The sequence below is a fragment of the Centrocercus urophasianus genome, unplaced genomic scaffold, assembly GCF_019232065.1.
Source record: "Centrocercus urophasianus isolate 14NV4802_14NV808 unplaced genomic scaffold, USGS_Curo_1.0 seq_11, whole genome shotgun sequence".
In the NCBI taxonomy this organism is placed as follows: Eukaryota; Metazoa; Chordata; class Aves; order Galliformes; family Phasianidae; genus Centrocercus; species Centrocercus urophasianus.
The window spans coordinates 62,347,738-62,371,073 of record NW_024884253.1 but is presented as its reverse complement, the minus strand read 5'-3'; the positions used below and the strand labels follow the sequence as shown (position 1 = coordinate 62,371,073).

The 23,336-nt window shown below is 37.8% G+C and overlaps 1 protein-coding gene across 1 annotated transcript in view; it reads right to left on the bottom strand.

Moving 5' to 3' along the window:
* Window positions 1–535: 535 nt before the first annotated feature.
* The window catches only part of EPB41L4B (erythrocyte membrane protein band 4.1 like 4B), an 87,723-nt gene continuing 64,922 nt past the window's right edge, over window positions 536–23,336 (bottom strand). The window contains exons 3-16 of the mRNA XM_042809100.1: window positions 21,128–21,170; window positions 18,875–18,953; window positions 15,602–15,646; window positions 14,795–14,847; window positions 10,517–10,637; window positions 9,769–9,856; window positions 8,560–8,648; window positions 8,132–8,201; window positions 7,794–7,963; window positions 7,588–7,697; window positions 6,231–6,261; window positions 5,525–5,558; window positions 4,397–4,464; window positions 536–2,045 (exon numbers count right to left, since the gene is read on the bottom strand). Coding sequence (XP_042665034.1) covers window positions 1,898–2,045; window positions 4,397–4,464; window positions 5,525–5,558; window positions 6,231–6,261; window positions 7,588–7,697; window positions 7,794–7,963; window positions 8,132–8,201; window positions 8,560–8,648; window positions 9,769–9,856; window positions 10,517–10,637; window positions 14,795–14,847; window positions 15,602–15,646; window positions 18,875–18,953; window positions 21,128–21,170 — 1,149 coding nt within the window. The 3' untranslated portion in view covers window positions 536–1,897. The remainder of the gene's footprint in view (window positions 2,046–4,396; window positions 4,465–5,524; window positions 5,559–6,230; window positions 6,262–7,587; window positions 7,698–7,793; window positions 7,964–8,131; window positions 8,202–8,559; window positions 8,649–9,768; window positions 9,857–10,516; window positions 10,638–14,794; window positions 14,848–15,601; window positions 15,647–18,874; window positions 18,954–21,127; window positions 21,171–23,336) is intronic.

Below are 23,336 nucleotides of genomic sequence, written 5' to 3'. Positions count from 1 at the left end.
ACACACTATGAGGAGGAATGCTGACAACAAACCGCACAGAATTTATGTGACGAAACCAATAATGTGTTATGAAGGTAGGCATGTGAATTGTGAAGCAACAGACGTTCCGCCTAACTAACATGTATTCAAAACAAAACAAAACAAAAACACCCCCAAAAAACAGAAAAACTTCCTTCTCAAGAGGGCATTGAGTGCAGCTAAACTAGGCTCTTGTTCCAACAGATCCAGAAAGAAGTTTCTATTTCTTCCTTTCTCAAATAAAACACTGATGAAAAAGAGGAAGACCAGCACTGGGAAACTGAAGGCAGTCTCTATGATCTGAGACTTACTCTGGCACTGTCGCATTCCAGTGCACAATTGCTTTATTGTTTCCCCCCTCTAACCCCATAGACATTAGTAGCACAGACATTATCTGTAGCAACAGACACTACAGTGCAGCATTAGTAGGGCAACACAGGTACAGATCAGTGGTGTATCACATCTAACCCTCTCCATAAAGCTTTCAAAAATAAAGAATGCATCATAACCAAAAGAAAAAGATTGAGAATTTTATTTGTACTTAGCACATACAGGAAAGATCAAAACAAATATTAAAAGACAGCATTTGTAAACAAACATACTTTACAAAAAGATATACACTATCAAATTTGCTCTGAAAAAAAATGCATGGTTATAGCTGTTTATAAATGTATATTTAATCAAAATCAAGTTTAAAAATTACTTCACTTTCAAATATCCCATATAAAGACTTATTCATTTCGACAACTTCAGAGAGACCACAGACGTAAAGCCAAGATAAACATGTGAGTGAAGATGGCACTGATTCCCAGTTAAAAAAAATAAATCGGCAAGTGATCAAAACGCCAGCCAGTCTATTTAAAGAACTAGGTTTGTAAAATATATATTCAACTCTTCAAATGTCTACCTTAAAAAAATAGAACTATTTTACTGGATCATCCTCCTCTTGTCCTGTGCAACCTACTGTAGGGAATTGGCTTTAGCAGAGGGCTGACTAGATGGCTTCCAGAGGTCCCTTCCAACCCCTACAATTCTGTGATTCAGTATGATAAGCTGTGGTCTTGAATCCATGCACTGAAGAGCTATCAGTAGGTAGCTTTATGCAATTGTGTCATTCATTTTTGTAGTCACATTAAAAATAACAAGACAGCAGCACCCTTATAGCAAGGATTCATTTTTAACATTCTTGCACGTATAGCAGCAGGTACGGTTTTGGGAGATGCCATTTATATAATCACTTAGTCAAAAAGTGAAAAGCATACTCTATAAACTTTATTACAGTGTTCTTTCCCAGTGTTCAGCAAGCACCTCTAATTCTGCTGTAGAATACAAAAATTAAAAGCAAAAGACACCCAAACCTACGACTACCTCAGCAGGCTCCCTTTGGTGGCGTGCCTTAAGTCATTTTAACTGCCAGCATGAAATCTGATTTCTATTTTTCTCCCTCCAGTCTCCTATTTGCACATCAACTAAAAGACAAAATTTTTCCAACTTCATCTATTAATTTGAGTCAAAAGAAACAAGATAATAAAAATCATCAAGGCTGTAATGGCTAACCTTCAACAGCAGACAGAGGATCACAGATTCAAGAAGTAATGTAGAATGTAAATCCCCAGAAATATTTCTGTTCCTGGGACACTGAAAATTCTTACCAGCTTTCACAAAGGCTTTTTCAGGATTTTTTTCTTTTTACAAAGACATGGAAAATACTTTTCCCAAGAATGTCCATGAACACTAAACAAGGATGGATGTACATAAAAAGATGTACGTAAAAAGACACACACTTCATTCACAATACACTTTGAACATACGGCAGACAGACAAGGACCATGGAATGCAATGATCGTCTAAGATGGCAGGTGAAATGAAGATGACTTTTTCAGAGAGTCGTCATGAGTTTATCTTGGTACACCATACTTTGGACTTCTCCTAAATTCTTCTGGTTCTGTTCTTGAATATATCGTAAATTGCTGTCCTCTCCACTTGTGGGGGGCTTCCAATATGGCCTGTCATCATGATAGGATGGCCTGTACCATTTGCACAGGCATTGGTTAGTGAGAGATGGAAGTAAACTTATGAGTGCTACACAGCAACATGAGTTCATCCAGCAAATGCTAAGCATACATACACTGTGATGGACAGCTGCCACAAAGGGAAGAAAATGGTGACAGGTCTCATAAGAATCTATTGATGCAATTGGGAATCTTTAATTCACTTCAAAGGGCCTTGAATTAGAGCTAAGCCATTTAAAATCTCTGTTCTCAAGTGTTGTGCACCAATGATCCTGAATCCCAGAGAGATGGTGGGGCCATAGGAAAGCATACATGAGTACAACAAACAGGTAAAATAAATCATGCAAAAAAGTTGAAAAAAATATCCCTAAGGACTAAAAAAAATTTCAAAAGACAATCCTATTAAGAATGAAAATTGCTCTTCCATAAATATTGCCACTCACTCACCACTGGTGCAGTTAGTTTGCCAAAGCAGCCAGTACAATACAGTCCATTCTGTTAAGATGAATACCTACAGCCTGTAGGTAGTACAGGTATTTCCATAGGACTGTGTGCTGAAACTTGCAGAAGTTTGAAAATAACTTTTTTTCCTTGTTTGTTCATCACCTACTGGTACTTAGAGACACTAACCTCAACCAATTCTACAGTCTCTACTGAATCATTTTGAAAAACAAAACAAGACTTTGTAAATTCTAAAATCACAACTATTAATTGGAATGAATTTTCTCACAGGATGGAACATTTTGTTAAATGCAAATTTCATTTAAAGGACTTTACTATGAAAACAGAGACAATTCCACATATTATTTAACAAATATTTTGTAGAAATCTTTGTGAAAAATTTTAGATAATAAATAACTATAAAGAAATATATAAAAGCAGTACTGCATGTTCAGTTTCGCTTCAACCTATAGCCCATTATAGACTTGCATGGCCAACAGAAAAAATCTCATGCATATCTGTGTTTTGATCTCAGATTCAGTCAAATGAATTAAACGTTCTCAAATAAGGCTAACCAAGATGTTAAATGTCCAGCTCCACTACTTTGACACTACATTAAAATAATTTGTAGCTTCCACTTTAGCAACACATTTAAACATTTGTACTAAATTGGAAGAAAAATTGTAAGCACCTTTTCTAATGAATTTACAGAAGAGTATTTAAGTATCCTTTTAGAATTGCAAGCCTAGATATGAAAATGTCATTGTTCATATTTCACTGGCCTTAATCTTTACCCTGGCAGCAGAGGTTGGAGAGGGGGGGAGACTGTCTGCACGCTTTATAGTACATTATTGTGCTTATTTCAATATTGCTCTGCTCCAAGGTTAACTATTTGGCTTTAAAACGCATCATGAGTGACGAAATCTTTAGGATTAAAAAAAGAAAAGTAAAATAAAATTAGCAAAACCTCAAATGACTTATAAAATTATTAACTTCTCTCAATACTTCCTCTTTGGTAACGTAAAATTGGATATTGGATATTTACAATCACAAACAAAAGTCTGGACATGAAAACCCTAAAGCCAGGAAGGATCTTGAACACAAAGTACAGGCAGAATTAATTATTCAATTTAAACAGTCTTCTGTTTCTGGCGTAATTTTCATGTATGCTTTACTGTTTTATACCAGGAATTCTGGGATGACAATGAGCATGCCTGCTTCTCTGCCTAATAAGTACTTGCCTTTTTACTACGTTCTCAGATTCAAACTCAAGCTAAATTGTCTTTTTATCCATTTTAAGCTCGTCGCTTCCAGAGCCCACCACACCAAGAACAAAGTCTAGCTATCTGATGTAAGCATACAGAAATTAAAAGGTAAAATCAACAGAAGTAAAGATTAGGCTGTTGGTACTTTCAGTCAAGATGGTAATTATTTGCCAAAAATATCCTGAGCAGCGTAGAAAGGTTATTCTTTATTAGGACAAAATAGCAGCTAAATTTTATCACGTGTATGTGCACAGACACATATCAGCTGTGTCTCCACCTGTGCATTCCACCAAGATGGTTCAAGCCTAAATTGAATTTCTTCCAAAATTTATTTTCACTTCATTTCTCCCATCAGTAGTTTGCCACAAGGTAACACAACAGGAATATTTTTGTGATATAGTTCTAAGAAATTCAAAGTTCTAAAATAACTGAACTAGTATCAGTAGAGAGTCCGATATTATTCCATGTACACATTATTTTTCCATGTATATTTCAGCAAAAAATGAAAAAAAGAAGTTCTGTAATGCAAGAAGCTGTTCACTCATTTATATTTCTAATTCCTATTTGCTTTTCACATGCAAAAAATCACCTGATATGTCCACCAAAGCTTCATACTGATAGATTAAGAAAGAAGTAATCTTTTCCATGAAGGTTGCTTACCTTACATTCACAGGTGTATGTGGGTGCCAGTGTGGCTGAGCAGGATGTATATTAGGATGATACTGTGGCTGCAAGTGAAAACATTAAACCTGGTTAGTAAAACCATGTAAAAACTCCTTGATAATTTCAACTTCCTATTTTTTCTGGAATCATGAGGAATATGCTAGCAGTGAGCCCTAAAAAATCCACTCTTTCAGACCTTCCATGCCATTTAGCACATGTACAAGACCTCTTAATGATAAGCTTGCTTATTAGGACATACTCATGGACAAATGCAAAGAAAATTGGTTTTCTGTTTGAGCGACAACCTGGCACAACCAGTGCTTCTCATAGAAAACACATCAGTATGCTCAGCTTTAATCAAAGGTGGAGAGTGAGAAAGGTTATTACAGTGGATGCCTTCAGAAGGTCACCTATCATTGGCGACAGCATTTCTCTCTCATACCCATGAAGTCTTAAAGAGAAACAATGAAATAAAATCACTGGTGAGGCCTTTAATAAAAACAAGCATTCCATTCTCATGCACGCACTCAGTTTGAACAAAAGCATGGCTTGCTTTCTCAGTAGTATGGATTATTATCACAGATAAAGACTAGGTAAGGTTTTTCCATCAAAGCTTATAAAGGAGGTTGTTTAAAAAAATACAAAAGAACAATCAACAACAATAAAACACACACACAGAAAAACACCAGCACAAACATCTGACCAGCAATGAACTCATCAAGTGTTGTTAAGGAGGAGATAATCACAGCTTTGAACTTGTGAGAGCTCCTCTATTGTCAGATACTGTTCTACACAAAAGTGCTGCTCACAAAGCAGTCTGCAAGAGTGCATCACACACAGTCCCACAGTCCTTAACCCGTGATCTCACAGGAAGGAAAGCAAAAGAGGATGACAAACTGAGTGTATTCAGCATGCAGAGTATCCAAAAAGACAAGGGAAGCAAGACAGAAAAGTCCCTTCACTTTATCCGGAACCTCCCAATCTAACGCTGCAAATTTATGAACCCACTCCAGTGGAAGGAAAGGGAGAAAAGCAATTGTCATAATTATAGACCAGAAAAATTATTTGCCACTAAGTAAGAGCACTTTAAAAGTAAATACTTCCCTCAACAATATTTATGCTTACCTGATAGTTGTGGACTTCAGGAGTATTTTTAGCACTGAAGAAAAAAAAAAAAAAAAGCTTTTATGTAATAAATACTGACAAAACTCAAAGGTACACAAAAAAATTCATTCTCTTAAAACACTATAGGCCTCATTCTATAAGTGTCCAATGGAAGACCTGTTCCTGTTAGAATCCAACAAAGTCTACTTAAGTGCAGTCAGTTACAAGAATAAGGATTCTGAGCAACTGAGGAATCATTATTCTTATTTGCAATTCATTCAGTTGCACAGCCAAAACAGTTTACTTGCACAAACAAGTTAGTACTTTTTATAAAAATATCCACGTAGCAATTTCCTATACCTCTGGGCTCTACTCTTCAAGGAAGTACTCCAGTGAAGTAAAATTAGGACATCAGTAGTTTATTCAGGATATAAACCACAGCAACAAGAACAAATAATGCTAGATGAATTAGAGTAACAGCAATGAGCAGAAAGGAAATATGCTTTATTTTAATCTGATCTCAAACAGAAACATCTTAAAAATGAAAGCACGAAGTCTCACAGTCTGTCCCCAAGGAGAATCTGGTGTGGCATAATGACAGATTCCCAAGCAATTTTTCCTACACCAGAGAATGAGAGTCAACAAATCCTGGTGCAGAACTGCTCTTCAGAATCCCTTGACTTACAACAGTTACTGATAGGTAGAGAGAACTTGAAGAATCACTTACCACAGTTGTGCTGCTTTCACAGGATTGTTTGCTTAAAAACAAACAAACAAAAAAACCCACCATTAGACCAGTGAAACATCAGTCATTTTACAGTTATCATCATTGGGGTGTTATACCACTGCTAAAGAGGATCCTTGTACAGACATCTGTACAAATGTGTCATAATCCAAGCACAGTCCTGTATGAGGCAGACACAAATTTCCCTTTGTTTCGCGAGAGTCAAGATCCATCAAAGATAACTGCAGAAGACTATTCTTCCCCAGCAGCCAGAAGGAAGGACTTCAGGCAGCGCAAGTTCGGCACAACCAGATCACCAGTTCTCTCCATTTACTATAGCTACTACGTCAGTAACATTGAGTCCTTTGGAAATCAAAAGCTACTTTCCATAATGATTTTGCATCTCAGAGTTCAAAGTATTCTTGAAGTTGGTAACAAACTGTGTGTTACTACAACGAAAAATAAGCTACCAGCCAGGAATACGGGGAAACATCAATCAATCTTCAGGAACAAAATCTTGGACCGTGCTTTGGACAGGCTACACAAATGGTGAAGAAGCCAATAGAATAGCTGGGGTGTATTATTTCTTTTTCCTGGCATACCGTATTTTCAGAAAGAGCAATGAAAAACCGCTAATTGAAATAACTGAAAATCCATGACTGTGCTGAATGCAGAAAGTGGATTACAGACTTAATCAGACACTGTAAAAGTACAAGCAGAGTGACTGAGCTAGGACAGAATCCAATGCTTGTGGGCTATGACTAGGAAAAGAGATGTGTGACAGAATAATCTAAAATGAGTTTTTGCACGAACTTAAACATTCTGTCACCATCTCAGGATGGAGATCATCTGGGTAAGGCAGAAGTTCTGCCCAGCTGCTACGCACAGAGAACTGGAACGATCATAAGCCACACTCTCTCTTCATCCCACCTCACAGACATAAGCCATTGTATGGAAACACTGCAACGCAAGGCCTGACAGATCCCACTGTTACAAAACGTTTAAAATAATCTTACCTTCCACTTAAGAAACCATCCATACTTATCACAGAAGTATTATTTGACATATGAGAGCAAATATCTCATAAATACAGTGCATGTCTGTAAATGAGAGATGAGGAAGGGAGGTGGGGGCTTACAGCTTCTAGAGAGCATGCCTACTTGCTGTCCTTTTCCCCCCTTGGTACAGGAGAAGGTGGAAATAAAAGTTCGCCTGTAATTCCACAAAGACTTTTAATGGACCTGAGGTTCATGTTCCAGGAATACATAGGAATCCAAAGACATCCTAAGGGAATATCAGCTCATTCTGTTCCAGACAGCAACTACTGCATGAACAGTTCAGTGACCACACATACACTTGCCTTTAAACGTCGAATGCCTTCGAGAAGGATATCGCTTGCTGGGCCGTCTTTCAAACGTACTAGTTCTGCGTAATCTTGTCCCATGTGTTGCTTGATACTCTGTCCGGCCACTTGAAATACAAAAATAAAGTTAATTGCTGTCTTTTGCTGAATGCTGTATCTCCTCCTCTGTAAAACTAGTATCTTGCTGTTACTTCACTAAATACCTGAATCTGAAGCGTGATCCCAGCCTTATGAAGTCAGATCTACTAGATTTACTGTTTGCTGGGGCTCGCAGTCTGAAGAAAGCATGATGTTCCACTGCACATTTCCACAAATGTTTGCACGTTTTGGCACTGTCTAACCGGAAAACAAATGTGTGCTCTTGCTCTCTGCCCTAAATGCAGAAACAAAAGCTTTAGAAGTTGGCACGCACGATATTAGTTATTGTCCATGGCAAAAAATACAGCCCAATCCAACACTGTGCTGAGCCTCTTGTGCTCTTTTCAGTCAAAACACACTCTGCACGTTGTTGGACCAGGCCAAAGAAAGGGCAGAAAGTTACCTGTTCGTCATCTTCCACGACCACTAGTGTTAGTTTGCTCTTTTTAAAGTCCATTTTTGTGATTTTAGGCCTGAACGTATAGGAAGCAAACAGAAAATTAATGGAAAAACTGTATTTTGTACTCTAGGACAATTCCCCAGAATACATCATATCAGGGATTTGCAATCCCAAAGCACTTCAGAAATTATACTTTTGGTTATGATTTTATTATGATTCCCTGGAAATGTAGCAATATTTCAATAATTTATTTATTTATTTATTTTTAAAACAACATTTGCCACCAGTACTTCCAACCAAACCATTTTACCTTTGGACCTATTTTAAACTGGTAGATTCAATCTGCATTACAAAACACAGGAAAGCAGATAGATTTCAGCATTTTAACAAAAGAAATATATGTATATTTATATAAAAGAAAAGCAGATTACCAAAAGAATAAGCCTATTTTATTTGCTCCTTCAAAGATCAATATGCCCGTTGGTGTCAGTCCAAGAGCATATTCACAACCATCTCTTCCCTACGAGCAAGCACAGAACCAATAATTAATATGCAATTAGTAGCATAAATCTTATACACACTGTATCAAAATCCATTGGTTTTAATCTATACAACAAGGTTTGCATCTGTTATCATTACAGAGAATAAGAATATGCATCTGTAGTGGGTGTAAATCAAAGGGTTCTGGCACCTGAAGGCTGCAGAGCACCCTTTGTGGGAGGAGGCCATATGCTGTCTCAGGCAGCTTTGATACCTGAGGAGCTCAAACACGACACCTAAGGAGCTTTTAAATGCACTTATTTAAGAGCAAGCAATAGCTGCCAGGAGAAGTAGATACAAAAGAAAAAAAAATCATGAACACTGGATAAGTCATGTGGAAAGAGACTAGGCTCAAGATGCACTCTTTGGAAGAGCCTGACCACACAGGAGAGGGAACTTCTGACAGGTCATAGCCCCTGGACATAGCAGGTCTTAGCAAGACAGTGACAACTATGAGGGACTGTGGCCACACGAGGACAAGGACAACCTTGAGGCACCATGGCCTATGGATACTCCACACGGGACGAGGGACAGCCCTAATGGACTGCAGCTCACAGAGAACGCATCCCAGGTTAGAGTCACACACAGTCACAGAATTAGGGGTTGGAAGAGATTCCTGGAGATCATCTAGACCAATCCCCTCCAAGGGATGGCCCTGAGGTAATGAAAGTCTGTGGGCAACCCTCACAGCAGCAAGCATACATCAGCAGTGGAGAATGAGGAAGAAGCAGGAAGCAGCACAAAGAAACTGTTATACAGATGATCCCAACCTTGTGACCTGAACTGGGAGGGACTGACTATAACCTGCAGGGAAAACAAGGGGAGTTGATACTAGGAAGAGGGGAGAAGATATGCTGGACTGAAGGATACGCTAAGCCTAAGGAATAGGGAGGGAAGGTGATGGTGTTTCTATCAATGCTTGTTTTATTGTCTTCTTTTTTTCTCCTCAGTAACCAAACTGGTAATTAAAAGTTTGCATTAATTGACAGTATATTAAATTAAGTTACATTCCCAGAGTTTACTATGTTTTGTCTGAGACAGCACCTCCCTTTAATCTTCTGACCCCATCTTAATAAAACAAAGTACAACATGTGCCTTACCTTAACTACATGCATATCTACACCGTACATTTCTAGCCATTTGGCTTTGTTCAAGTAGCACAGTTCAGCCTGTGCTGGACTCTTTCCCCTAAGAACATAAAGATTATTTTAGATTACAGTACAAAATTTTTTCCTGTTTTAGAAATAAATTTCTTTTCCCTACCCCCTTGTCTTTGAACACTCAGTCTTACTGACATTAAAGGAATTTCAAACTTGGCTTATGCTTTTACCCTATTCCCTTTAAATGAAAATTAATCAGAGTGATAAAAACTTAGAAAGGTTTACAATTGCCAATACGCATGAGAATTCAGCTAACGTTTACCAAGATTACTGTATTTATTAAAAGAAAGAAAAAGTTTTTAGAACTACCCTGAACACAAAACTTTGAGAGTGCATGCATGAAAGAGAATTGTTTCTGACAGTACCAAATTTAAAAAAAAAAAAACAAAAAAAAAAAAAAAACACACAAAAAAAAAAAAAAAAAAAAAAAAAAAAAAAAAAAAAAAACAGGCATACACTGTTACAGAACAATGAAAAGAAAAAAAAAACCCTAACTCCACCAACCTTCTATAAGCTGAATCTATTTCTTTCTGACGATGGGGAAGAGGTTTCTGTGTAGTATACAGTTTCAATTCTCAAGCACAGTTGCTGCTTTATGTTTGCTAAGGAGGCACTTACTGACATAGCTGACTTTGGAAGAAAGGAAAACAACCTATTGCTAGATGCCATTCCCACACAAGTACCCTACCTGCACTCCTTCCATTTCTGGAAGATGTCAAATTCCATTGCTTCAGTCTGGTTTGGTGCAAATCGGAATTCAGACACAAGTTCTGGTGTGTGCTCTGGGTGTTCACACTCTCCCAGTTCAGCTGAAATTAATCGTTTGGAAAGTTAAAAACAAAGATCACCATACGTTGTACAAGAATATGCTTCTGCTGATGCTGTAAATTAAAAACAAACAAAAAAAACATCTCAAAATCAAAACACTTTCTAACATTTAAGAGCTGCAGCCATTTCTCTGGATTTTGAAGTACTTAAAGGAAATTAAGTTTCTCTTAAAATCAAAATATCAATACACTACTATTTCAGAGGAGGTTACTTTGAAGTCTTTTCTCACTATAATGAGGTCATACTTTTCATTCCAAGACATTCTATAGCTTGCTTTCTTACATTACTGTAGGAGTCCAAACGGTAAGATAATATCTAGTCTCAAGAAATCAGTGATAAAGTTTTTGTCTGCTTGCTTTATACCATCATGACGGTGTAATATTCAAATTAAGCTATTTTTTAAGGAAAGAAATGGTGAAGCATCAGCATAACTGAAATATCACTTCCTGTTCACTTATTTAGGAACTGCTACAATTTTTTCTAGGAGCTGCACACTTGTAAACTCTACTGTGCTCAGCAAGAAATGCAAGTGTTGAGGTAAGTTTTGCTCCTAGAACCTGTAAGGTACATAAAGAGGCTGTAATGTCACTGCTTCAGGTCTGAGACACAAACATCAACAGTAAATGTATTTTTCAGCATGGAATCACAGAATCACAAAATGGCCCAGGTTGGAAGGGACCTTAAGGACTATGAAGCTCCAACCTCTCTGCCACATGCAGGGCCACCAACCTCCACATTTAATACTAGACCAGGCTGCCCAGGGCCCCATCCAATCTGGCCTTGAACACCTCTAGGGATGGGGCATCCAAAACCTCTCTAGGCAGCCTGTTCCAGCACCTCACCACTCTCATAGTAAAGAATTTCAACCTAAATCTTCTCCATCTTCCCTTGTCCTGCCATTATCTACCCTTTGAAAGAGTTGACTCCCCACCTTTTTTATAGTCTCCCTTTAAGTACTGTAAGGCTGCAATGAGGTCACCCCACAGCCTTCTCTTTTACAGGCTGAACAAGCCCAGCTCCCTCAGCCTGTAATTACTGTGTCACCTGCATGTGTTGTGATTCCAAACCAGTGCTTTGGAAGTCAGTGTCTCTTTACTGTTACTACTACAAGGAAAAAGACAGAGGAAAATGAAAGCTTTTGAAGGAAACAGTTTTGTTGCTTCAGGGCAGTTTTACACACAACTGCTGCAAAAATTCATAATCAAGATTCATAAATCATTAATTCACTCCCAGTCTTCAAAGATGCCAAGCAGGTTATATTAAAACATAATAAGTTACTTTCGAAATGCAATCCGTTAACTACTGTCTTGCAGAATTTTTTTTTTTTTCTTTTTTTTTTTTTTTTCTCTTCAAAAGTATTCTGCAATGGTAAGCTACAATATTCTTAGCTGTACATCTTCAACAGAGATACCTTTGTTCTGCTGCTGTTTCATCTAATTTGGGAGCCTATTTAACAGTTGTTGCTAAGAAATACTGGCAGTCCAGTCTCCAGAATGTAAGAGGGGAACTACAATAAACACATTGGTAAGGAGGACTTTAGGGGGAAAACCAACCAAACAAACAAAATAACAAAAACTAGCTAGCAAAAGCCTGTCTGGCTCTGGAGGTCCTGGTGGATGATAAATTCAGTGACTGAACAGAACGCTGATAGAGTAAATAAAGTCAACAAGATTTTGGGTTGCATCAGCAGAAGGCATCACCAGCAGAGATAAGGGAGCGATTACCAAGCTCTACTCAACATTTATCAGGCCGCACCTAGAACACTGTGCTCTATTTTTGTCCCCACTATACAAAAAAAGATATGGACAGGCTGGAGAAGATCCAAAGAACAATGAATAAGATGATCAAAGAATTGGAAAGCCTGCCCCAGCAAAGGCTGGGGGAACTGGGGGTCTTTCAATTTTAAATTGAAAACTGGAGGTGCGAGAAAATGTTCTCCTTGGAGTTTATTTAGTACTTTCTGAAGTAGGTATGCTTAAATACAAAAACCATTCATGACTAATGAGGTAGTTAGAAACTTATTCTACCAATGATGATTCAAGTTTCTTTGACTTTAATTGCTATGTGGATAACCATATATAGCTCTGGAATGGGCTGCCCAGGGAGGTGGTGGAATCACTGACTGTGGAGACGTTCAAGGAACGTTAGGATTTTGTGCTGAGGGACATGGTTTAGTGAGTACCATGGTACTTATGAGTACCATGGTGGATGGTTGGACTGGATGATCTTGAAGGTCTTTTTCAACTTTGGTGATTCTGTGATTAAGTGAAGCGTGCGAGTATGAATCTGCTTCACAAATTATGCCATACTGCAAACTGACATTGTCTTGTAGAGAATTCCTTCACAGGATAGGCAACAAAACAATTTATGTTTGAAAAATGGTTCATACAGCAACCTATGAAGCTGTTGTTTGAGACAAAGAAAGAACTAAAGTAACAGAACGATCTCCTTTATGAAGAAAACATAATGAAGTTCAAAGCTGTCCCATAAAGAGAAAAAGCCTTTCTTTCAGAGAGTTTAGGGCTCCAATTTCTAAACAGCTTTTTAGCTTTTTCCTCAATTTAAGGAAAGCCACACTAGGAGAAGATCAGATTTTTTTATAGCAAGGGTAACCTAGGAGGACAGAATAACCACTTGACATTTCTTTAAATTATTCTGCTTAATTAAAAGCTTCCAATATCGATAAAAATGTAATACACATTACACAGAAATGTTCATTATAGCATATGCCAGCAGAGAAAATAAATTTGTTCCAATAGCTAAAATATTTTCAGAGAAATGTATTGCAATGATGTTGAAATACAGAAAACAAACAGCAGAAAAGTATGAAAACACCAACAAAATTTAGGTACGTTCCCACAAACAGCGCCAAGAAGTATTAGTTTTGATGCCTAATTAGAGACATTATAAATACTTATATTCCACAAATGAATGATTAATGGCTCTTTATTACATTTACATAGTAATCACAGGTGATAATTACTACCCAAAATGTTGAGGCATCAAGCTATTTATTCTTTGCTTGGTTCTCCTTGCTTAGACCAGGGGTGAGTTTACCACTGTTTTTATCCATGAAAATGGAAGCAGTAAATCAAACATGGGCTGCCAGATTTTCTCCATCTTAAAAACACACACAGAGTTTGCCTGCAGTACTTCTTTGCACACCTAACAATCAGAGCTGTCCCAGACAAGTTCAAATGGAAACCAAGACATAAGCCACTGGAGTAAGATTTACACCTGTTGCTGTCTGGAAATGAATTCCCAGTTTTAACTGTTGAGTCCGTCTAGAACCAGTGAGTTACCTTCATTGCTGTATGAAACTAAGAGGCTCTGCCTCAGAACTCCATATGTCATTGCCAGCCACCAGCAGTACAAGAACAGTATTTTTCACTTCAATTCATTTTGCTGCCTATAAGCCTAGAACGATCCAGATCACAACTCTTTATTTTAGAAAAAAATGAATTCTGAGTTTCATTATGCAAGTTTCCTCTCTATCTGCATAACAAATAACCAGAAACAGAGTATTTGTAAAAATGTGTTTCACTACTGTAGGAAAAAAATCTTGTAGTCCTTGCTTCTGTCACAGAAGTAATTTTAGTTCTTACCCTTCCATAATGCTCTCTCTTCTTCAGTATGCGCCATTCCCTCCCTTGTGCTATAACCATCTCCTGTTCCACATACTGCAGAGGACTTCTTTTAAGTACTGGTCAGGCAATAGGAAGCCCATGTTCAAGACCAGACCTGCAAGGACCAGCATACCATAAAGTGTATGCTGACAGGCCAGCTTCTCTTCAGGCTGAACAGGTAACAACACTGTGCACACACCACACCTTCTCCACCGCTAGGAAACTATTTGAGTTTCTAACTCCCTGCTCAAACTCACCAAGTTTCCATGAAATCTTTGCTCATGCCTTTGAGGCTACTTCTCCAAGACATGCTAACCTGGGCTAATAGAGCTCAGAAGTTATGAACTGAAAGAATGCACTAAAGAGATGCCCCTGAAATTCTTCTCCTCAAGTAAAGGAACGCCATCAAAATGTTGTCAACGAAAACTCATTAGTAACAAAGACTGAAAAGAAAACCAGCAAGTGAGTGTTTTAAATATGTTAAGACAAATCACTTAGAAAAGACTGCATACCTTGAAGACACAGAGCTGCTAGTTCAACAGCCGTTTCATAAGGGCATTTCAGTCTTAAAAACAAAAGAAACAAAACAAAAAAACAAGCTATAAAAATAATGTATTTTAATTTTCCATGACTTCTTGCTACTTAAAGGTACTCAGAGATGAATTGAACACATTAACTTTCACTAGAACACTGAAACCACAAACCACTAATGATATAGATAATCTAAGATTAATTTTACTTGCATGTGATTATTCTCTCATTTAGTACATTCTCAATAGGATGAAACACATATGATCAATCATAAAGCAAGCTTGAACTAATAAAAGGCAACCATGTTGTTTTTATTATTTTTTAATTAAAAACAATATAGATCAGATATGAATTTATTGGCCAGGGTGCGACTGTAAGCATACAAAAATTTTTTTTGAAGACTTCTCTTGCACAAGGAGTGTTGCACTTCATCTTTTCTTCCTCTTGTTACCTGTCAGACTGAAAAATATGGCAAGCTAAAGACACGGAAGTCAGGACAGGCTTTGTCCTCTTCATATATTTCTGTACGCTAGTCAAAAATGGTAGGTTTTTACCCATTTTATTTTTCAGTAATATGGTCATAATGCACATGTTATATGTTTCTGTATTCTAAAGGAGGAAATGCATATGGATCTCCACACCTTGTTTACAACCTGTGCAAGAACACCACGAAGAACAAGAAAGATCAAACAGTTAAAGAAAAAATTCAAATCACCAAGAGATTAACTAAAGGATCACTAAGAGATAAATATTTCAAATTACAGCTGCAACAGCAGAGAGGTACTTACTTCCCTGAAAGAATGTCTTGTCGGAGCTGTAATACAAACAGGTACCTGACAAATAAAAACACAAAGTCAAAAGTAAAATCCCAGTGCAGTCTTTCCAGCACCAGAGTCAGGAAAAATATCCCAACTCACTAAATAGTCACTTATAGATAACAGTCACTTAAATAGACACTTTATTTTCTCTTAAATGAAAAGGGTCTTTGGGGTCACTTGGATGTACCTTACCACCTTCAAAGTTCCCCTAACTTTCACCATAATCAGAAAGTAGTGACCATTCTTCACCTACTGCTTGTACCCAGGACACTGTTCAAGGCAACTCTGTTTAGGTAGCAATGAAACACTGCCCCACTCTGAGCACACAACAGGGCTATCTAAAACTTATCAACACACTGACATTTTTCCGAACTAGGCGTTGCCCAATTCAGGCAAACTCAGAACTATGGGACACAAACAACGGCCAGACTTTCAGTGCTACCTCCTCAGTAAGAGATACAGAACATGGAAGAAGTTCAAGCAGAGCAAAAGGAAAAGTTCAGACTGCACTTTCACTTTAAATACTAGAAAAGTTCTGAATAAGAGAAATGTGAATTCCACAGAGCCCACACATTTATTTATGTTATAAGTAGGTATTTACAGCCTGCGAACAGCAGTTTTTTAAGCTCCTGTTAATCTTCAGCTCTAGGTGTGCTTCATGTTTCACAGCCACTCAGAGCTTAGGTATGAGGCATGCAGAAGTGCTTCAGGCCATGCAAGAACTCTGTACAGGACAGGATGGCACAAGCAGGCTCTGCACTGCACTGGAAACTGAGGGGTGGAGCTTGCCATGAGTGAATCAAGAGAAGAGAGCATGAAGCACTGCTGACAGTCAACCAAGCAGATGCAAACCTATCTTCATAAAAGATGCTAGAAAGACAACATGCTTTGCATCACGGGAGACGTGCTGTTAAGGTGATGAAGAACGTGCAGCTGGAATCAGGAAGGAGGATAAAACTGAAAAGTAAGATCAAAAATACTTCTTGATGTAAAGTGAGATTTATCCACATTAGTTCCATGTCACACGTCTAATTCACATACTTGGCTAATATGTGACTTGCCAATCAAATCTGGATATGTGCACACACAGATTAAAGACAGACAAGTATGTTTCCTGCTCTTATTTTTTTTCCCTGATGATTCGCAATCCTATGAACTCATCTAATTTTGCAATAAAAATCTGAGCAGTAGTTCTCTCAGTGCCAACTTGCCTATAGAGCGCTGCAGCTCTGCACTGCTGGGGATGGCTTACTTTTGCTTCTGCATGCCAACAGACAAACATTTGCATTTCAATTACTGATATTCCAAATCAGCAGAATACCTTAAAATTCTCCACAAAACACATGTACAGACACGTTCCTCTGTTGTTTTTCAACGTTAACTTAATCAAGGTCCCAGAAAAGTGACAACAGATGTCTTCCAAAATGCACTGGGCTTCAGTTGCGTTTTCAAATAAAAGGACAGAGTGGGTGAAGGGTTTCAACACTTCTCCATTACTGTGCTAATTATGAAAATGTGATGTTTACAGCTTCACTAGGAACTGGTGCCTATTGAAAAACCACTCAGCACAAGGAATCTTCAACAACTCCTCTCCCTCTCCAACCAGGCCATTTATGATTATTGGTAATGAACATTTTTCCTCCTCCTCTTACTCCGGCTTGGAATAATTCTGAGTATACAGTTGTTAATCTTTACTTTTTACTCCACGTGGTACATAGAAAATATGAGCCAACCAACATAAGGATTCTTAAAAAAAATAATAATTAAGAAAACCAGCACCCAAAATTACTTCTTCCCCAATATGAACGAACAGTAAAATCAATCGTCAACTCATTTTCATTTTTCTTCCACAGTTTCACTATGGTTTTCTGTCAAATTTATAATTAAAAAAAAATAATCATAGCACTGAAAATTTAGCTAATTGAAGTGCTGGTCTAATTAAAACAGTCTTCAGAAATGCTACAACTTTCAGTAATAATTAGATCACAGAGCAGCAGAGGTTAATACTTGCAGAGGAAATGTCTTACTTGATCACAGCAGTGATCACATAGCTCCGAAACCCACATCTCACAGTGACTAGGATCATATGCTCCAGAGGATTATGAAAGAAATCTTGTGGTAGACAGTAATGGGATAATTTGACTGCAGGGGAAATGTAATACTTGTCAGATGTACCCTGATATATGAAGACATATCAATTTTGAGAAAATACATATTATTTCTACTAACTTAACTGCATTTTCTCATTAGAGAGGCCCAAAAGACATCTTGGTTTTTGAACAAAGATCTTATACTCAATTATGTAACTGGCAGGGAGTACTATGAGTTAATTATGTAACGTATATGAATACGCCCTTCTATTGGATTAATACTGCTGCACTAAATTGATAATGCATACTAGGGCCTACATTGCAGTCTCATAATAAGGTGGTGATGATTAGCTCTTTGATCTTCTTGTCTGAGACTGTGGAAAAAGAACATGGTCGATAGAGCAGACAGGAAAGGAGACAACAGATGTAGGCCTGTAGACCTGAGTTTCATATAAACATCGCAGGCACATGAACTAAACAATCAACAATCTTTACACATCTTAGTCTGATTGGAACGATGGTAATTTTTGCCAAGAAAAGTAGAAGCTATTGAAAGTGCCCCCAGTGTGAGAAAAAGAATTAAAGATTATAAAGGAACATTAAGAAAGATGATTACCATAGAAAGAAGACAAAGAAATCAGCTACAAAATCAGCTACCCTCTCTCCAGTTGTGCCTTTCCCAATTTTCAGAGTATCCTCTAGATCACCCCAGAATGCTATGAACCAAGCAAGGGATAACTCTCATGGCCAAGAAAACAGCCCATGAGATCAAAACAGAAGATCGCTACCTATTTTAAAAAATCTTTACACAATGTAGACTTCATGTACCTTCTGCCCCACAAAGAATTTGTGGGAAAGTGATTCAACCAGCCAACTCAAGTCATCTATTTCACTTTTCTTTACTAACCTCAGACTTGCTACCACATCTTTTACAGGCTAAGATACTTGGAGGGGTCCTCAGATGTATTTTGGCAGCAAACAAAAAAAAAAAAAGAAGACATCTCTCTAATAGCAGGAGAACAGCCAGGAAGTCAGACAAAATGACCACTCTCGATAAGAAAGCTCAAATTGCTGCCTTAATGGACTCCCATGTATTTTAGATACCTAATTTACCCTTCTGCCAGTCACTCATCGAACCATGCATAGAACCTACCTTGTAAACTCCTCATGAAGGTTGTTCGGTTCTGATGAATAGTATTTAATTCGAAAATGCAACGTGTACGGAGGTCCAACTGTATATGCAGAGATTTTAAAAGGAGAAAAAAAAAAACAAAAGTTTACGCTACTGAAGTTTTGCTAAAGCTGAACAACCACCACCACCCCACAACCAAAGAAACCCAAAATGAAGTATGCTTTTAAATTCTTCAGAAAAGAGAACCAAGTATTTAATGTGATAAAAATTTAAAAGACATGCAATGCTAATTACAGAAATGTAGATGCCTACCACACCTTAAGATACCTTAATCATTACTTAATAATAATAATAAAAAAAAAAACAATACATTTGGGAAACACATTTTTGTTCAGTGTTGAATTTCATATACACTTCTGAGGGGTGGGGGAAATTGGATGGAATGAGAGGGAGAGAGTCATGCTTCTTGCTACAAGGTACAAACAATTTAAAAAAATCCAATGGATCCGCTTTCATTAAATGGATACAACTGAAGGAGAAAAAGTAAGAGAAATGAGGTGAAAAGTGCTGAAAATGATTCTGAAACACACACAGCCTTAAGAAACACAGAAAGCTAGGAAATTACATGAAGTGAAGATGCAAGCATCATCATTTCCTAGGCCAGAAGGCAGACACTAGGTCTGATTTTCTGTGTAGACGTAAATAATAAAATGTTACCCTACTAATATGAGACTACCCAATGCATTCTTACCTGCCTAAACCTCATCTGGTAGGACCACAGTCTGCAATTATCTTAAGTGCTGGAAAAATGACTATTTTTCACCTAGTTTTGTAGTAGCACTGTATCAACATGGCATATATGTGCCGACTAATGATTTACTTTTGTAAAAGACTTGATGCAAAAACTCTGATTATTAAATCTTTGATTTTGTCTCCAAGGATAGTTCCAAGAAGACATAGGTTACAGTACACCAGGCTGACATTTGGGCACCACTGGTAGATCAGCATCAGCAGGATAATGACTCTTACCTGCCCACTGTCAGGGGGCAAAAAAGAGCAATAAGTAACATCTGTCCCGAAAGTGGAACTCTTCCCAAAGTACCCACTGAACGAAAGGTAATGAAATGTATTCTGTTGCGAGACACATCTTTACAACACTCCTCAAGTTGCTTTACTCTTCAGGGGTTCCTCAGACCAGGGTTTAGACAATCTGCTTTAAATACAGGGACTTTCAAGATTATGCACAGACAAAACTGCACTTTAACTGCTTGGAGGTGTTACAAAATTGTAGATTCTCTACATTTAAAGAAAGATCAGGAAAAGTACAAAGAAATTACAGGAAGCACACCTGGAAATCACTTTGCCACTTAAGGTAAAGCTGTTCACAATGCTATGAACAGCAAGAGAAGGCCAACCAACAAAAAATTACCCATAGCAAGTATCTTTACAATATATTCTAGCAGACTGACGCCCCAGTGTGGAGTGAAAGCAAACTGTCTTTTAAAGGCCTTTGAAGAAAAGCTTCATGAGTTTCAGAAATGTTCTGCTTATTTTGATGCTTGTTAAAGAGAAAGGTGAAGCATCACTGAAGAATCAAGACTGTTTACCTGTTTACAAAACCCACAACCTCCTTGAAAAACACCATATTTTAATTTCATGGAAGCAATATTATCAGTTGGCCTATGGCTGTCGTCTACAAGAGTTATTAACAAAACAGGTTACTACTGCCCTGTACGGCCCAAGCCTGCAACTGAATTGCTAGAGCTGCAGGAACAACTTGCCCACCTTAGCCACAGAAAACTCAATGAGGAAATCTAAACTCAACCCTTCCACTCAAAACTCCCTTTGAAAAAAAGCCATGTATTTCTGCTAGTTTTAATAAAATGTACAAAAAGATGGTGAAATCTATAGAATAAAATATTTTCCATTTACTCCTTGGAAGGGAAAATAAATAAATAAATCACAAAGCCTGTTTTGGATCACAAGCAGTGACAGATACTGAGATCTGTGTCCAGGCAACCTGCTTTCACAGAGCAGACTGAAATTACCTGGCAACCTACTCTGCCTCAAAGAAACAGGACATATTTAACAAGGGTACAGAAGACTGATCTATTCCTTATACGTGAACTTGCATTTTGACATCTGTGCCAGCCAATTAACCATTAAATTAAATCTATTTTCTAAGAAATATTCAATCTGTTAAAGGTCATATTTACACAACTGTGTTAAAATACTCCAAACTCTTAAGGAAATACGCAGAGACATGGTACTTACTTTTTATCTGTTTCTTAATGAATTTAGAATGGTCCAACCAATGCTAGAAAAAGAAAAAAAAAATCCACATTTAAAAGCAGCTCCATGTCAAGATTTTGTTATCACATTAAAACTCATTAAAGCAAAATATCTCTTAAAATGTAAAATTGCTGTGCTTATTTGCTCAGCTTTTCCCATTTGCCACAGTTTATCTGCACCAGTCATCAAGCATCTTTTTCCAAGAAAGAAAGCCTGCTATAGGCATCAGTACTACCAGGGAAGTTTCACTCTTTCAAAGGAGAAAATTTAAAATCCCAAATCTCAAGACAGCAGTATGCAAAGAAAACACACTTTCATCTTCAGGTTCAAATATCACATGGAGTGTCCCCAGGCCAAAATCCTGGCTTTCATTCTTCTTTCAACTCCTTTATCTCATGGAAACCCTCCAGATCCTGTCCTGTTTGGCCTTCCACGGCTCCATGGTCAAGTTTTTCAAGACAAGGATGAACTCCCAACTTAAACTCACTAAAGCACTTCAGAAAAAATGATGTACGTATCATTCAAATGCTCTTGAACAGATACAACTAAGATGACAAAAAAGTATGCTTTGCAGAAAAGTTCATGCACTCTTATCAGCATGAGCTGCACCTGCAACAAGTAGCCATAAAGTATAAATTTAGATTTAGTTTAAATCTTTATCTGTGGCTGCACAAAGTCCTAAAGCTACAGTTTGAGCTGAAGCAATACCACCTACATTCTCCTACCATAAGGTAATAAAAGAGTATCCAGACTGATGTGAAGTACTCTTTTTCTATATGCATGTATTTATTTCAAAATAGTAAAGTAGACACCAATGAAGAAAATTTTGGCAGGAAAAAAAAAAAAAAAAAAGCAAGAACAAAACCACCTTCCTTTCTCCCTATAAAAGCACTTGCACTTTCAGGGAAAGGAGAATCTAAGCAACTACTTACTGTCTCATTGTATCACTCTCCTATAGCTAAATACCTACCTATTTATTGGATAATCTAAATAATAAATAAGGAGAGCTAGAGGGAACAAGAGGACGGACTCTTTAGCAGGGTCTGTGGTGACAGAACAAGCAGAGACAGCTTCAAGTTCAGAGGGTACATTTAGGTTGGATGTAAGGAAAAGTCTTTTACAGTTGTCACGGAGTTGACCAGATCGATCTATGTCCGTGACAGGGGCAACAGGCCTCTGCCCTCCCCCCCCACCCCAGTCCCACAAAAAATGGGAAGGAAGGAAGGGAGGAAAAGAACAGCGGCAACAATCTATGGAGAAAAACTTATTTTACTATAATATTGGAATACAAGATAACACAATATATACAATTTAATTGAAATTGAGATTAATAAATCAGACAAGATAAGAGAGAGAGAGTTCCCGGGACCAATTCAAACCCGAAAAGCTTGGAACGTCTAGGAAAGCACCTCCAGCACCCACTGCAAGGCAGCAAGAGAACGCCCCCCCACCTGGAAGGGCCAGATCCCGTGACTGCTGTAATGTACAGGGATAGGTACTTGGAATTGGGGCAGTGACACTTTAATGCCCCGTACACTACATGATGTTTTGATGTGGAATACTGAAACCCAAAAACAAAAAAACAAAAACAAAAAAACATAGAACCATGACAACAGTGAGGGCAGTGAGGCACTGGCACAGTTTGCCCAGAGAAGTGGTTGATGCCCCATCCCTGGAGACTTTCAATGTGAGGCTGGATCAGGTCCTGGGCTACCTCTTCTAGCTGTGATGTCCCCGTTCATTGCAGGATCAGATGACCTTTAAAGGTCCCTTCCATCTCTAAGGATTTTATGATTCTGTGATGACAGTGTTGATATGTATTTATTATGTCCTAAAGCCAAGGCAAAAATTCATTTAGCAAAGTGGATGAGTATAGCTCAAAAGTTTGCCAGTTTATGACCTCTAAGTTAAATAAATGTTAAGAAAAAAAAAAAAAAAGAGAGAGAGAGAGAGAAATAGAAATGGAACAATTATTCTAAAGATGCTTTTATTTACATGAGACCTGCTAAACCTCCGTAAGTGAAGCTGTCAAAGAAAATTGAAAGTCCTTGCGGTCTGAGAAATGACTAGATATTCTGTAGGGTTGCAAGGAATTTATTTTGTCTCTACTTTACTCTCTTATGAAGAATTACACCAGAAACTACAGCAGTTCACATAAGTTTCATGAAATTTCAGATTCGTGATAAGGAAA